We start from the raw sequence: 15,422 nt of genomic DNA on the forward strand, positions 1-15,422 counted from the left end.
ACAAAGAGTTCGGCATCACCAGGTCTCGAGTTAGTAAAAGTTTACAATACGTTAATCTTTATTGAATCCAATGGCCGGGGTAATAGTATAAAGCGCTTAGAGATAGTTGTATTAAGCACTATATAAAAGCGAAATATTATTATTTTCATCATTATTGTACTATTGGTGATTAAAATTAGTAATACTAACATGGTATATTTTTACATAGACAGACAATTATTGTATTCATACAAACAAAATGATACAATCGTAGTTATGAGTTGAAAAACATAGTCATGGCATACACAACATACGGAAATGTTGATAAGTAATATTATAAATATAAAATAAGCACACTATGTTATTATGTACAAATATTTTTTTCTGGACCACTGTGTTTTGAAGGTGGGTTCTATAAAGTTTACCCCCCCCTTCCCCCCCCCCCCCCCCCCCCAGCCCGGAAAGAAAAAAATGTTTGGATGGAGAAGTAGTATTGTGGTCAACAAGGCACCTGAAAAAACATGAGAATTTTCTTTTAAACTGTCTTTGTTTTTGTTTTTACATATCGGACATTTTTGGACATGAACCTCCCCACACCCCCTTCCCTTGAGTCCAGGAATCCCCCCCCCCCCCTGGATCTCTCACTGGGAATAAAATTCATATGAAAACTAGTTATGAGAAATAATAAATGTAAATGTATTAACATAGTGCAGTAGATATACTCTATTGTGTTTTATACAAGTACATGTATCATTTTATGGCGCCACAGCATTCAAGACATTTCTTTCTAGCGTGTACCTGGAGGGAGAGCTGAGTTGCACACGTAGTTTAATGTCTTGCCAAATGACATCAATGATGTGGCAGGGATTTGAACCCCGCAACTTGTTACCCACATTCCGGGGACTCATCCACCCGTCCACCTCTACACCTTCACTGTTTAAGTTAATTTAATTCAATTTAATTATTTTATTTTATTATTTAGGTTTTATTTCCACATTAACTGCATATGAAAAGAATTTACAAAGTAAGGCCTATACAAGGTAACAAAACATGTACATAATATTCGATTGATACAACAGTAATAAAAACGATGTAATGGCAAGTCATTAAATACATTATGATGCTAACAATTATCTGCAGTAATGAGGAGGAAACCTTGGAAGCATTATGCTTGTAATTAAGGTTCCCTTTACATAATACATTTGTTACATAATATATAAAACAAAAACAAAACAAAAGAACAAAAACGGGTGTGTGGTGCAGCCAGCCAAAAGTGTTGATAATACCGATGGTCTCTATCATGATGACCTTAAACATTTTCATACTGGAGTAGAAGTTTATGTTTCAAGTGATATTTAAAAGTAATTAAACTTGATTAATCAAGATTTATCCAACATGAGTGGCATTCACTAAATAAAAGTGTGCATCATTTTTAAAGTAAAATATAATATTTATATATGACCAAAATAAATTACAATAATATTTTTTTTTTTTTTTTGTTGAATACCTCAGAACCTTGTTCTTATCAAATCTGACCATTTTCTTTTTCGTCGTATGACATTCTCAAAGGAGTTCTTTCGTTTACCTCCTCGTCTTTGTCCTCATTTCGATTAGTCTCGTGTTTCGGTTTTGTACCTGGAACCAGCGAACACCCGATGGGTATGACTAGTATGAGGGCGCTGACTCCTACGAGTGTTGCACCTAGCACTGTGATCGCTGTTCGTAGGCTCGTTATGGATGATATCGGGGTAACGGCCAGATTAACAGTACCCGCTATGGAGTGAGTGAAGAAGTAGGCGATGGCAAAGACTCCTGTCTTGCAATCGAGCGGAGTTAGATCGGAGAGGATGGATATAAGGACAACCGAGAACCAATAATGGCCGAAGAGATTTATACTGAATAAAATCACTAAAGCTGTGAGAGGAGTTTGGTAAATCAACGTCACTAAAACGAACCCGAAAATCTGGAGATCACAAAAAGCAAACAGATGTACTGATTAATGCTTTGACAATCACTTGGTGTTTTTCTTTCTTTCAATCATGGCGGCGATAGGCCTACTTGAAGCCTAGTTGGTGAATAAATTAAAATGGAAAGCAGTTTGGAAAGACGCGCTTTCATTTAACATATAGCTAATTTTGTTTCCATGTTCTATGGCAACAGTTTACTGATGAAGACCCGATAGAACTAACTAGGTTCCGGTGAAATTGATCACAAAGATCCTAAGTTGAACTTATCTCTATATAAGGTGGACTTAAAAATTATGGAAAGCCGTTAGCATCTTTGAAAATATTTTGTAAAAGTTATTTTAAAAGGCATAAAATGTTAATTCAAATCATTCATATTTTCTATTATCAAGGAGATATCATGTTCTTGATGTGGAATTTATATGAAAAGTCTAAAATACTTGAATTTTTGCTTTTGAATATATTTCATTTTAAAGATAAACTTGAGTTCTGGTAAAAAGAAAAGAAAATGAATTCTCACAGAATCTAACGAAACTTACACTGAATGTTCAAGATTACAAATAAATGTCATGTGCCAAACAATTTTGGAAGAAAATGTATTCTGGCTGAGTAATGAGCAAAGAAAGATAAGGAAATCAAGGTAGTACTATAGCCCCGACACCATTTGTGTTGTCCCATATACATCTTTCTGTGTACAGTGAATGTTACTTTTCCAAGACCGGGCCAAAATTATGATGATTTTGATGACTTCAGAACTTTGCAGTACACACCAATACATGCTATATGATCAACTTTTTCTGATCCATTCCACACCTTTTCTTTCACAATGCAATCGCATTACCAGAACTCACCTTTATCTTTAAGGCTATCAAAATGACTCTCCATAATATTAAAGTCCAACTTAGAGTTAAGTTCGACTTAGGATCTTTGTGAAACACCCCCCAGGTGTCTTGAGAAGGTCAATCCCATGCGTTGCGGTATTCGATTTCGAGAGAATTTTCCATTTTTGAAGATTATAGACATTTTTTTTAGACAAATGTCCGGTAAAGGGGTACTTTTCGTGCGACAAAGTCCGGCCCGAGAATTGTAAAAAAAAGGGGTGTATTTGACTTTTCACCCGGAGATTTCTTTAAAAAGGGGGTGTTTTTTCTTTTTTTCTCTAATCTCTTTGGACTCCTGAAAAATTATTCCGAATTTAGGGGGGTACATTGAGCATTTTTCGTGATTTAGGGGGATCTCCAAGGCAGGAAAAGCCCGTGAAAGGGGGGGGGGTTTGGAAATGTTGGCAGTCCTCAGATAGGGCGTGCTTTCAAAAAGAGGGAACGAGCATATGCGTACCCTAAGAGGGGGGGGGGGGGGGCGGGAGGGGTGTACAGATAGTTTATGCCGTTATAATTACCTGCAGAACAATGCAGAGTCCAATTCTCGCACGTATTCCAGAAATCTTCCTCAGACGATCACCCATCCACCCGCCAAAGACGGAACCAATGAAGCCTGCGACTATTGTAATCAAACCTATCACACTGACATCAAACTCGGGAAAGTACTCCGCCAGATAGATAGTGGTGTTGTAGGATCCGACCAAGATCGCTGAAGCACATGCTGTGTTGCTCAGGATAACGCACATTACACATGCCCATGGTATCTGTCTCAAACTGGAGCGCTGCTGTTTCCATGACGATGCCACGCTGTTTATCTGAAGATGGAGAAGAAAAAAGTGCGATGTCCATGATTCGTGACATTGCCAATAGTATCAGTATTATCAGTTAAGCACGTTTAATTACAAAATGAGCAAAATCACTTGCTTTAGAGAAAAAGATAAGTAAGAAGAAGCCCTCAGATCAGAAGCTACTGAGTGATTTTTTCTTTTTTCCTCCGTCATATAACAAGAATATAAAGTAAAAAGAAAATAACAACAAATAACAAAATTTATCAACACATATATACAGTTTACATAAGCAAGAAAAATCATATGGCACTAAATTGAAATACAACAAGAGAATGTACAGCGAAAAAAACAACACCAGAGAAACGGACGGCTTGGTATCACATTTCGGTGCAGCCAGGCGCGTACGCAGGGGGGGGGGGGGGGGGGGGGGGGGTGGGTTAAACCCCCTCAATTTTTTTTATTTTTGCTTAAAGATACTATGTCCCTTTTGCAGCCAACCTCAAATTCTGTAGAACTTTGCAGGAATTATGAATATGTCATGTACATGTACATGTATATCCTATCTGTGAAATTTAAACGCTAGCAGTGTCCTAATATTCAAATTATGCAAGGAAACCCGTTTACTTGCTAGACTTCACTGTCAGACACTATTGTCAGTATTGAGTGAGTGACTGGCTTTATTCTTCTTTGGTAATAACATACATAAAATGAGCTGTAAAGGATTTGTCTCTTCCCCCTTTTCTCTCTCTTCATCTTTTCCTTCTTTTCTGTTTTTGTTTTTGTTATTCGAAGAGAGACGTGGTCCCTGTGCTTCCTGTTTTTTACACCACATAATGCATAATTATATTGATTTGTTATGGATTAGAAAAAACGGATTTGATCAACACTTATAATTTACTAATGTTAATTGCTAAGGAACTGAAAACTTACTCAGTCATAATTTGTTTATATATGATTTTAGAATAGGAGGGATCTCCCCCAAAGATGGATGATTTTAAGGCACTCATTAAAGACACTATGTCCCTTTTGCAGCCAACCTCAAATTCTGTAGAACTTTGCAGGAATTATGAATATGCCATGTATGTCCTATCTGTGAAATTTAAACGTTAGCAGTGTCCTAATATTCAAATTATGCAAGGAAACCCGTTTACTTGCTAGACTTCACTGTCAGACACTATTGTCAGTATTGAGTGAGTGACTGGCTTTATTCTTCTTTGGTAATAACATACATAAAATGAGCTGTAAAGGATTTGTCTACATCAATAACCTACTTCTTGTAATGGCCAAAATTAAACTGATTGAATCTTTGCGCAGCATAAAACGTACGACCATGCGGTACAATGGTCTGAAAATCAAGACTATTACTTATTGGCTCTATAGCTCCTAAGTCGATTTGGCAACTAATAGTCGTTATTTTCCCACTTAAAGACATTTTCAAGCCCCCTTTATTTAAGGGGATTTCTAAATTAGTAGTATCTTTCAAATGCCATTGGAATTTAACCTTTTCATTTGTTTGGCCTGCAAATGGGACATAGTACCTTTAAGGGGGGGGGGGGTAGTGTGTGTGATTGATTAAAACCCCCCCCCCCCCCCCCCCCCCCCCCCCCCCCCCCCCCAACTGAGCGGATTGTCGGTCGGCGCGATTTTCAAATTTCGTGGGGCAAAAAAGAAAAAAATTGTTCACTACTGATTTTGAAGGTAGCCAGATGTTTTACGATCGCCATGCACAAAAATGCCGTTTTGGGCGATCGACGCGTACTAAACAGGGTCAGATAACAATATAATGGAAATGATTTTAAGCCATCTTGACGAATTTATTCAGCACTTTAATCAACCAACCTTGTCATGGGGGCGCGGTCCTTTTGGATTTGCCATGAAACATGATGCTAAGGCGAGGAACAGACCCGCGGCTCCACAAATTATATAACACCATCTCCAACCGAGGGTATTCGTGACGTTGACAAAAAGAAAGGAGACGCCAAATCCCAACGGGTGTCCGTACTCTGAAATACCAAAGACGATGGTGTGTACTTCCTGTCGGTAAAGGGTGCCAGAAACAAGAATTCAACTTTCAAATCGTCATTATTTTTTAGCGGAGGTGGAACAAAAAACAAAACAAAACAATAATAACAACAACGGCAGCGACGAACACAACAGTAACAACATAAATAGGTCAATGTCCCGTGGTACTGGGACTGCATGATTTACGGTGTAGGCAAATTATGACATATTGCACAGTATGGGAACATTTATACTGTTGACACTTGACAGTATTAATATGGATCCCCTAAAATTCCCCTTACTGTATTTTGGAGTGAAATACACCCCAAGTAGTGGATTCCACTCCAAACGAAGTGATTCCTTATTAAACATGATGACTCCCATCAGTGGATTTCCGTGTACTGTGATGTATGGTGGTCCTGAAGGGACCAGGCACGTAGCCACGAGGGGGCACGGGGGGGGGGGGGCACGTGCCCCCCAAAACAATTCCAAGATCGGTTGAACTTTTTTAGACGCCTTTTTTTTTTACCTCGACCGATTACGTGTATGTGCCCCCCCCCCCCTCCCCCCAAACATCAAACTCTGGCTACGTGCCTGGAAGGGACATCGCGAATAGACGATATCGCGAATTATTCACGACGAAATTGGCGACAAGATTCACGATATCGTCAATTTCGTCGTGAATAATTGGCGATAAAATTCACGACGTCGCCAATTTCGTCGTGAATGATTCGCGATGCCCCTTCAAGGCCACCATAGTAATGATGTTTTTGATGAGTTTAGAATAAATCGGAAGCGAAGTTCAGAAATGGTGTATGTGATATAACAAATAATCTGCACGTACTGTTAAGAAACACTAACAAAGCCCATGAATGTTTTGCTTACGATATTATTTTTCGATACTATCTTAAAAGATAGATAAATATAAAACGAAATCAATATATTTTTATAAAATACAAAATTGAGAGATATAACACGTGCCGTAAAGTATTTTGGCGACAATAGTCAAATTACTGACTAATCGCCAATAAGCCAAAACACAACAACAACCACAGATGACAGACTCACTTACCGTTGGAAAGATATGGGCGAGGTAAGCAATTTTCAGCGATCGGAGAGGGCCGGCGCTGTAAAGAAAATGTACTCTCAAGTCAGAATTGAAAGAAGAAAAAAGTGATGGGACTTCCCCTTTATTTTCCCGTCGTCCCTCTGAGTCTTTATTCAAATTTGAATGATACATGTACATCTTTAGATCAAGGTGATTGTATTGTATTGTATTGTTTTTATTTTCCGTCAATTAAAAATAAATAAAATATATATACATTTACAATCATAAAGACAAACTAATAAAAGGAAGACGGAGGGATGGCCCTACTCAGCGATGTTACCATAAAAACAATGTTTTACAGAGGGGTCCCTATAGACATAAAAGACATGTAAATATATTAAAATATAGTACAGGAATAAGGAAAACTTACAACAACAAAAAAATTACAATAGTGGCAAGAGCAAATTGGAGTTAAACAAGAAAAATGAGAGAAATATCAACAATATATACAAGAGAAAAAGCTAAAAAAGTAAATTAAAAAAAAAGCGCTTATAATAATAGGATAACAGCTACAACAAGTCTGGAATATTACTGTATTGTTTAAATACTTTCTGAATGTGTTAACAGTTTGAAGTAATTTATAATTGATAATGATGCCTTTGGGCTAATTGGCTCATTTCACTTAAACGATCAATAGAAATTCTCTTCTCTTTCGTAACATTATTTGCGGCAAAACGGGATATTAATCGTACATTTGGGGGTTGATGATGATGATGATGATTGTGGAGGCGGTAAGGGTGGTGATGGTAGGGTGGTGGTGGTGGTCAGGTATGATGGTGGTGGTGGTGGTCAGGTATGATGGTGGTGGTGGTGATGATGATGATGATGATGATGAAGATTGTGGAGGCGGTAAGGGTGGTGATGGTAGGGTGGTGGTGGTGGTCAGGTATGATGGTGGTGGTGGTGGTGGTGGTGACGATGATGATGATGATGATGATGATGAATGGGGAGGCGGTAAGGGTGGTGATGGTAGGGTGGTGGTGGTGGTCAGGTATGATGGTGGTGGTGGTGGTGATGATGATGATGATGATGATGATGATGATTGTGGAGGCGGTAAGGGTGGTGATGATAGGGTGGTGGTGGTGGTGGTGATGATGATGATGATGATGATGATTGTGGAGGCGGTAAGGGTGGTGATGGTAGGGTGGTGGTGGTGGTCAGGTATGATGGTGCTGGTGGACGTGATGATGATGATGATGATGATGATGATTGTGGAGGCGGTAAGGGTGGTGATGGTAGGGTGGTGGTGGTGGTCAGGTATGATGGTGGTGGTGGTGGTGATGATGATGTTGATGATGATGATGATGACTGTGGAGGCGGTAAGGGTGGTGATGATAGGGTGGTGGTGGTGGTGGTGATGATGATGATGATGATGATTGTGGAGGCGGTAAGGGTGGTGATGGTAGGGTGGTGGTGGTGGTCAGGTATGATGATGGTGGTGGTGGTGATGATGATGATGATGATGATGATGATGATGATTGTGGAGGCGGTAAGGGTGGTGATGGTAGGGTGGTGGTGATGATGATGATGATGATGATGATTGTGGAGGCGGTAAGGGTGGTGATGGTAGGGTGGTGGTGGTGGTCAGGTATGATTGTGCTGGTGGACGTGATGATGATGATGATGATGATGATGATGATGATGATGATGATGATGATGATGATTGTGGAGGCGGTAAGGGTGGTGATGGTAGGGTGGTGGTGGTGGTCAGGTATGGTGGGGGTGGTGGGTGTGATGGCGGTGGTGATGGAGGCAGTGCTTATTATGGTCGTAGTGATGGTGTTGGTGGAAGTGGTACGGTGGTGGTAAGGATAGTAGTGGGTAATTAATGATGGTGGTGGTGGTGACAGGGATATAGTTGTGAACGTAGTCACGGTTATGGTGGTTGTGGTGGTGGTGGTTATGGTGATGGTGGGGGTAGTGGTGGCGGGAATGACTACATGATGGTGACAGTGGTGTATGCCTGTGTGTGTGTGTGGGAGTGGTAGAGTTGCTGTTGTTGCTGTCATGTTTTTGTTTTTAATTGTTATACATGACTACGGTGAGCGCTATTTTTTATATTGTGTGACCCCTTACAATATAATTACTTTTGTTTAGTTAAATAGGAAATGTAATAAATGACGTAAGGTTATTTTCTTACAATATGCCAAATAGGAACCGGAGCAAGGCGACGGCCCAGTAGTCATTAACAAAGGCTGTAAGCAGAGTACAGAGTGTCCACAACACAGTAAACATTGCAATGGATAACGGTGCCCTTATGGAAAGTCCTTGAACCAAGCCTATAAGTGGCACCGTTGCAATTCCTTCTATGATGAGGTAAATTGGTCCAGCTAATACGTCATATAGAGTGTACCTCGTCCCGTGTACCGTACCCCACATACATCTGGTAAGAAAAACGTGCTGTTTTCAGAACACCTTTTCAGATTAAAAAAATAAAAATAAGAGAACATAAGAAGATGAGAATGATTGAAAATGAGTGATTTGCTATTACTTCATAATGTTTGTTTCCATCGTATACGTTGGCCAAGCCTTAATTTTAAACATTTACCCCAAAACAATTAGGAAAATGTCAGGTATCTCAATTAAAGGGCAATCTAACTTTTGTAACATTTTGTGTTGTACGAAAAGAAAGAAATTCGACAAAACATAATAAGGAGTTATGAATGTTTGAAAGTTGCAATCTCTGAATCTATGTATAAATCACAAGTGAGGAATTTACTTAGACGTATTTGGTAGAACTTTCCAATTTACTGTGCATTAAAATCTCTTCTATTTTCATATGTATATGCTTTCATAAAATTTGTCAAGTCCTTCATATTCTTCCTTTGTAAAGCAAAATATTGATCTACAATGTCACCATGTTTCATATGAAATAAATAGTTACAACACACCTATTCATTGTTATGTTAACTCTGTCATGAGTTGTCTTTTCCCCCATTAAATCAATGGAAGAAGAATTCTTTATTACAATGACAGACGAATAAATAAGTTCCTTTAAATTCGATCCTACCTTCCTGCCTCAGCGCACAATTCCTCTCCGGTCATGTTGAGATCACCAATATAGTCACGTGCTGCTGTTCCGTTGATCACCTGACATTCTGTTTCTCCGAACTTTAATTCTTCAGCCATTCCAAATATTGTTACAACAAGAAGGTACCTGATTATATAAGGGTTCGTGAATTAACATTCCAAATTTAAAAAAATAAAAATAAAAACGGTGCTTATAAAGCGCTTACCACCGAAGTCTCTAAGCGCTATAACAAACAAAATACAATGATAAACACTTACATAAAGATTATCAAACAGAACAAAAAAGTGAAAATAAATCTACAAATTACAATACATATGAAATATACATTAATGTGAACAGAGTAAGTTAATCATCAAAAGCAAATTTGAATAAATGTGTCTTAATGCCCATCTGTATTAGTTCGGCTAGGAGTGATTAGACCAACCAGGAAGGTCACTGACAGGTGGCTATCTCATCAACTCAGCTCTCAATTAACATAAGAAAAGAGGATCTAGGGGGCCAATTGTCACCGATTAGGCATTGTTTTCTATATAGAGGGAGCAAGTAGCTACAAGTAGTACAGTGGGCCTTTAAGACAAGTTTTTACTTGGTTAACAGTTTGACAGTTTTTTAACATTTAAAGGTACTTTCTTCCAAAGTTCAAACACCGTACAGCATCGTTCAATGACAATGATATCGGTCAATAAAAACTGATTGGTATATCCGTGATAGTTTAATTTTAATATCGTTTTATTTAACACTGTGAACATATTTCACCTAGTAACTGTTCATCAAGATGTCGGTGTATAATATTTTGTTCTTCTTCCATTCAGCATGATACATAATATTCAGGATTATGTCAATGATAGGTCTTTATAAATTCTTTCCTTTCGAGTGTTGTTGATATCTGTATAGCAACATGCCAATAGCTATAATAGGTTGGGTATAATTTATACAAGCTCACAAATTGCTAATTGTGTGTCATAAGAAAAAGAGAGAGAGAAAGAGAGAAATTCCTCTTGCCAATGAATTGTGTGGTTCCGCAGTCACACCAAAAGACCGACTCCGAACCCACTTCGAAGCCACTCCGAACCCACTCCGAACCCACTCCGAACCCACTCCGAACCCACTCCGAACCAACCAATTCATAAGCATTCGTGGTAATGTGATTGTTTGTTCGGTCTGTTGTCGGTCTGGCGTCGGTCTCGTCGATATGAATGGGGTATAAGGAAATCAAACTTACTCCTGAGTAGATTGCATCACGGTAATAAGCGTGACGATAATCAACCCAAAAACCCTCCATCCTAGACCCACCAGCGTCTCATCGTCGCGATCGGCGGCCTTCGTTCTGCTGATCGTCAACACTTCGCAATTTTCACCGACATCGTCGCCCTCATCGATCATGATATCATCCATGGCGTGATTGTATGGAAATCGCCGACCAGCTGGTAATGAGAGGATAAAATGATGTTTGAAATAATATTGCCTCATAGAGATACATGTAACGCCTATCTGGCTCTCAACACGTTCACATTTGTGTTCAGCAATGCAAACTGAGGCTCCGAGCAATAAGTATACGACAAAAGCCTTACTAGAAACAATAATCTTTACGGTTCAACAGGAAAAGGCAGGGGCGGCTTTATTATATAAGGTATCAATAATCATCATCTAGTAAACAATGTCTGTCGCTCTATTTCACAACTAGTAGTAATTATATCCTCCATCAAATTTTTTTTGGCTTTTGATTGGTTGAGAGCTCGTCACATAACCAGAAATATTTGAACTATTTTTAGAAAGTATTATATGAGAGTACTATTTCGGAGTACTATTTGGGAGTTGAAAAAAAATGTTTTTTTTTTATTTTTTTTTTATTTTTTTTTTATTGAATTTGTTCCTCTTCTTCAAATCTAAATTTAATGAAAACAAAATATTTTAAATCTTTTTAGATAAAAAATTTACATTTTTTTTGTTCTAAATTTTTTTCTTCCCAAAAATGTTAGTTTTTTTTTTTAATAAAATAATTTTTTGATGCAGGATATAAAACAAATATACCATGCCTTCTATTCGAGGTACTGGTGAAAACTATGGGCCTCTGTTACTCCAAAAGTACCATTTGCTTCGGGGCTGCGCCCCTCAACAAACAGTACTATTGGAGTCACCTCTTGCGCATAATTTTAACCAGAACCTCTCAAGACATTGTATATTTGTATACTATACACATATAGCAGTAGTTATCCTAGATTCAGCCGATTGGTCATGTTGATTGTATACATGTCATCAATATTCTTACCACCCCCCTTCCCCCCCCCCCCTCCCTCTCTCTCTCTCTCTCTCTCTCTGCAGTTTCCAACCATCATAGTTTTTCACCAGCCGGCTCTTCCAAACTTACTGTACAACGAGAGAGTTGTCGCGAAACACAAACTAATCGAACAGCTTTTCAATGCATTGAACTCATACAAAATAATCGTTGTCAAACTACATGGAATGACCAAACTTTTACTGTGACCATACACATATCATTGTCAGTGAAATATACAGCATATTCTACATTTACAAGTTTGCAGACTTACATAATTTCTTACGACGATAAAAACCTCACTAACCTTAATTTCAGCATTTGTTATATCGATCTTGTTCTTTTAAATCAATCAGAACACCAGAGAGTATCACTGGAAGTACATTTATATTGAACATTTATTGGAAGGTACATGTATAAAACGTGGGAAAATGACCACTCAGGCTCTCGCTTCATCGATACAGGACAATGGTAATTTCTCTCCATCGCTCTGTGGCCTTTGCTTTTGTTCTGTCCTTTTAAAGTCTGAAGTGTTGTCTGCTTATTTTCTGTTTCGATCGCTCTGCTTTGTCCTCTCTCCCTCTTTATCACCCTCTCCGTTTAAGTAGGGAGCCATTCCCTTGGAGGAACATAATTATGATGAATTTCGCAAGTTAATCCATTTCCAAGTATATTATCTATTCACAGTGTAATGCACATTATTTAAATATAGATGGAGCCAAAGTCGGAAGTCTCCTCCTGATTACAAAACAACACCCCCTCCCCCTCTCCCACCCCTCTCCCCCCTCCCCCTCTCCCACCCCTTCCCCCCCCCTCTCCGCCCCAAAAAGTAATATTTTGTTAGTGCTTCTCGCTTAAGATTACATGTATTGCACACACTAGGATGTTTGTTTCCTCGATCCATCTATTTTTGTTGTTAAATTTTGAAACAAGAATGCATCTAAGGGTTATTGTAGACCGAAACATTAATCTACTATTTCGTTCGGGGATATATTCCGCGCTGTTTATATCATAATAATAATAATATTGGTTTCTTATATAGCGCACCTATCGACCTTGCAAGGTCCCAAAGGCGCTCCAACATTACCCGGCTATGCTAGGCTGCCGATTTCGACGCTCACAGCATTTTGGTGGTTTATATATAGTTTCATTCAAGGCACACTCTCTTTTCAGTCGTACAATAATGCGTAATAATGTAACTGTGATACATTGTAGACTGCACTGTATAGCTCGTCATGACACAGCCAGAGACGGTCAGAGTTAGGCTACCTCACAAACCTCAGACATTATTACTGTCCTCATTCGTATAATTTTGCGTTAACTGTAATACAATTTATGTAAAAAGTTAACATTAAACTCATTCCTACTTGTATTTGTCACAGTTACTATTTGTTTCTCTAGTCTTTTCTTCCATACATATTCATTTCACATCATTTGCATATTCATTTCATCCATTCATCTCCACTACATACCAACTCTTAAAGCAGGTGGTATGTTCTCTTCTCATTTACATATTTCCACTTCTTATTTATCATTGGTTCTCTTCTCCTTTTCCTTATGAATATTCAGTTTTATTCTTAAATCCTATTTTGCTATTGGTTGATAATATAGTTTTAATTTGAGTATTCTTTGCACAAGGCTGCACATGGACAGCATGCTACATGTACAACAAAACACATGCGGAGCTGGACTGGACTTAATTACACTGTGTGAGATATTAATTTGGAGCTCTGTTACCTTTATAAGTTAGAGACTAAGGAGAGAGGATTTGTGAGTTGGGCAGTGGGCAGTGGTTTGTATGATTGGTGTTTAATGCAGTGATTGATTGGCAAGAGATTAATTATTAGTTTACACTACGTTATGAGACTACATATTCTACTACACCCTTGGGCTCTGTTCATGACAGTCACAGCCAGAGACTGAAAGAGTTAGGCTCAGCTCAAAACTCAACTGTATTGTTATTAGAGTGTCAAATTAGAGTCTGCGCCTGCAAACTAACAGTGGCTAGACTATAATACCTTGGTCAGACCGCCAAATCGACCATATAACCGACTCCACACGTACGGATCCCTTTAAAGCTTATCTGCCATAGTTTACAGGAGGGATTAGACCGCCCTACAAGGTCACTGGACAGGTGGTTATCTCATCAACTCAGCTCTCAGTTAACATAAGAAAAAGAGGATCATGGGGGACCAATGGTCACCGATTAGGCATTGTTTGTTATATAGAGGGCGCAAGTAGCTACAAGTAGTGCAGTGGGCCTTTAATGCTCGGTCTGGTGTCGGTCTGGTCCGTTGGTATGACTGCGGTTTCGGAGAGCTTATGAGTATAAATTTCTATGATATAAGAAAAAGAGAAAGGGAATTGAGGAAATAGGAGACAAAAGGAGGATAGAAAGAAGGATAAAGGTAAAAATGAAAATCAATAAAGGTGAATGGAAGGTGAACACCGAAAGGGTAAAGGAGTCCTTTTGTTGACTATCATAGCTTGCAGGCGCGCGGTTCGATAGAAAAATACATTCGGGTGAGCTTGGTGGTGGTGGGGGGGGGGGGGGGGTAATTATTAAGGTTAATTTTAACAAGTATCATGCTAGAAGAGGGTGCATATATTTATAAAAAAAGATTTGAATTGACAAAGAGTTCATGACCCTATATCTGTTGTGAAAATTTATTGAAAATTTATTTATTTTTACCCTTGAAATTAATGAACGGTTATAACATATTTGTGATTCATCACATATTATTCTTTCATTTCCATCATAGATGTTTAAAGATGTTTTCGGTAAATTGTGGAATAGTTTTGGGTCCGAAATAAAGAATCAACCTTCCTTATCTAGTTTTTTTTTAAATATAGAAATCCAATCTTATTAAATCATACACCCTCTGAGTCTGTAAAGCGGTACGTTTGCCTTGTTTTTTCTCTTTCTTCCTGTTGTACCACTTATTAAGTGGCACTTAATGTATATTTAATTACTCATATAGTTTAGGGACAAGCCTTTGATAGGCCTTTGGCCTTTGTTTGTCCCCTCACATTTTGATATTTTTGTTCTTTTCTGTTATTTGATGGAATTGCCCTTATGGAACAATCACTGTGTACCACATAGCCAAACACAGTGTGGTACCACAGTGTGCTAACACATGTGGACCACATGTGATTTTAGGACGTGTGGTAACGCTGTGGTGTACTATGTGGAACGTACCACAATGTGGTAGACTATGTGGTTGATACCACATTGTGTTATGGCACAGCGTTACCACATAAAACTGTGGTATGCACGAAATAGAACCCACAGCGTTAACACACGTCCCAAAATCACATGTTGCCCGCATGTGGTAGCACGCTCTGGGACCAACCACATAATCACCACATAGTCTACCACATAGTCTAACACACTG

At 38.7% G+C, this 15,422-nt stretch overlaps 1 protein-coding gene across 1 annotated transcript; it reads right to left on the bottom strand.

The window, feature by feature from the left end:
* Positions 1 to 449: 449 nt before the first annotated feature.
* Positions 450 to 12,486, bottom strand: LOC115919050 (hexuronate transporter-like). The gene is made up of 8 exons (XM_030998070.1): positions 12,335 to 12,486; positions 10,975 to 11,176; positions 9,732 to 9,878; positions 8,862 to 9,136; positions 6,686 to 6,740; positions 5,452 to 5,646; positions 3,343 to 3,639; positions 450 to 1,942 (listed from the first exon to the last, which is right to left on the bottom strand). Exons 4-8 carry the CDS (start codon positions 9,098 to 9,100, stop codon positions 1,505 to 1,507), a joined length of 1,224 nt encoding a protein of 407 aa, XP_030853930.1. The 5' UTR covers positions 9,101 to 9,136; positions 9,732 to 9,878; positions 10,975 to 11,176; positions 12,335 to 12,486; the 3' UTR covers positions 450 to 1,504.
* Between the last annotated feature and the right edge of the window lie 2,936 nt (positions 12,487 to 15,422).

The sequence above is a fragment of the Strongylocentrotus purpuratus genome, unplaced genomic scaffold, assembly GCF_000002235.5.
Source record: "Strongylocentrotus purpuratus isolate Spur 01 unplaced genomic scaffold, Spur_5.0 spur5_scaffold_4, whole genome shotgun sequence".
In the NCBI taxonomy this organism is placed as follows: domain Eukaryota; kingdom Metazoa; phylum Echinodermata; class Echinoidea; order Camarodonta; family Strongylocentrotidae; genus Strongylocentrotus; species Strongylocentrotus purpuratus.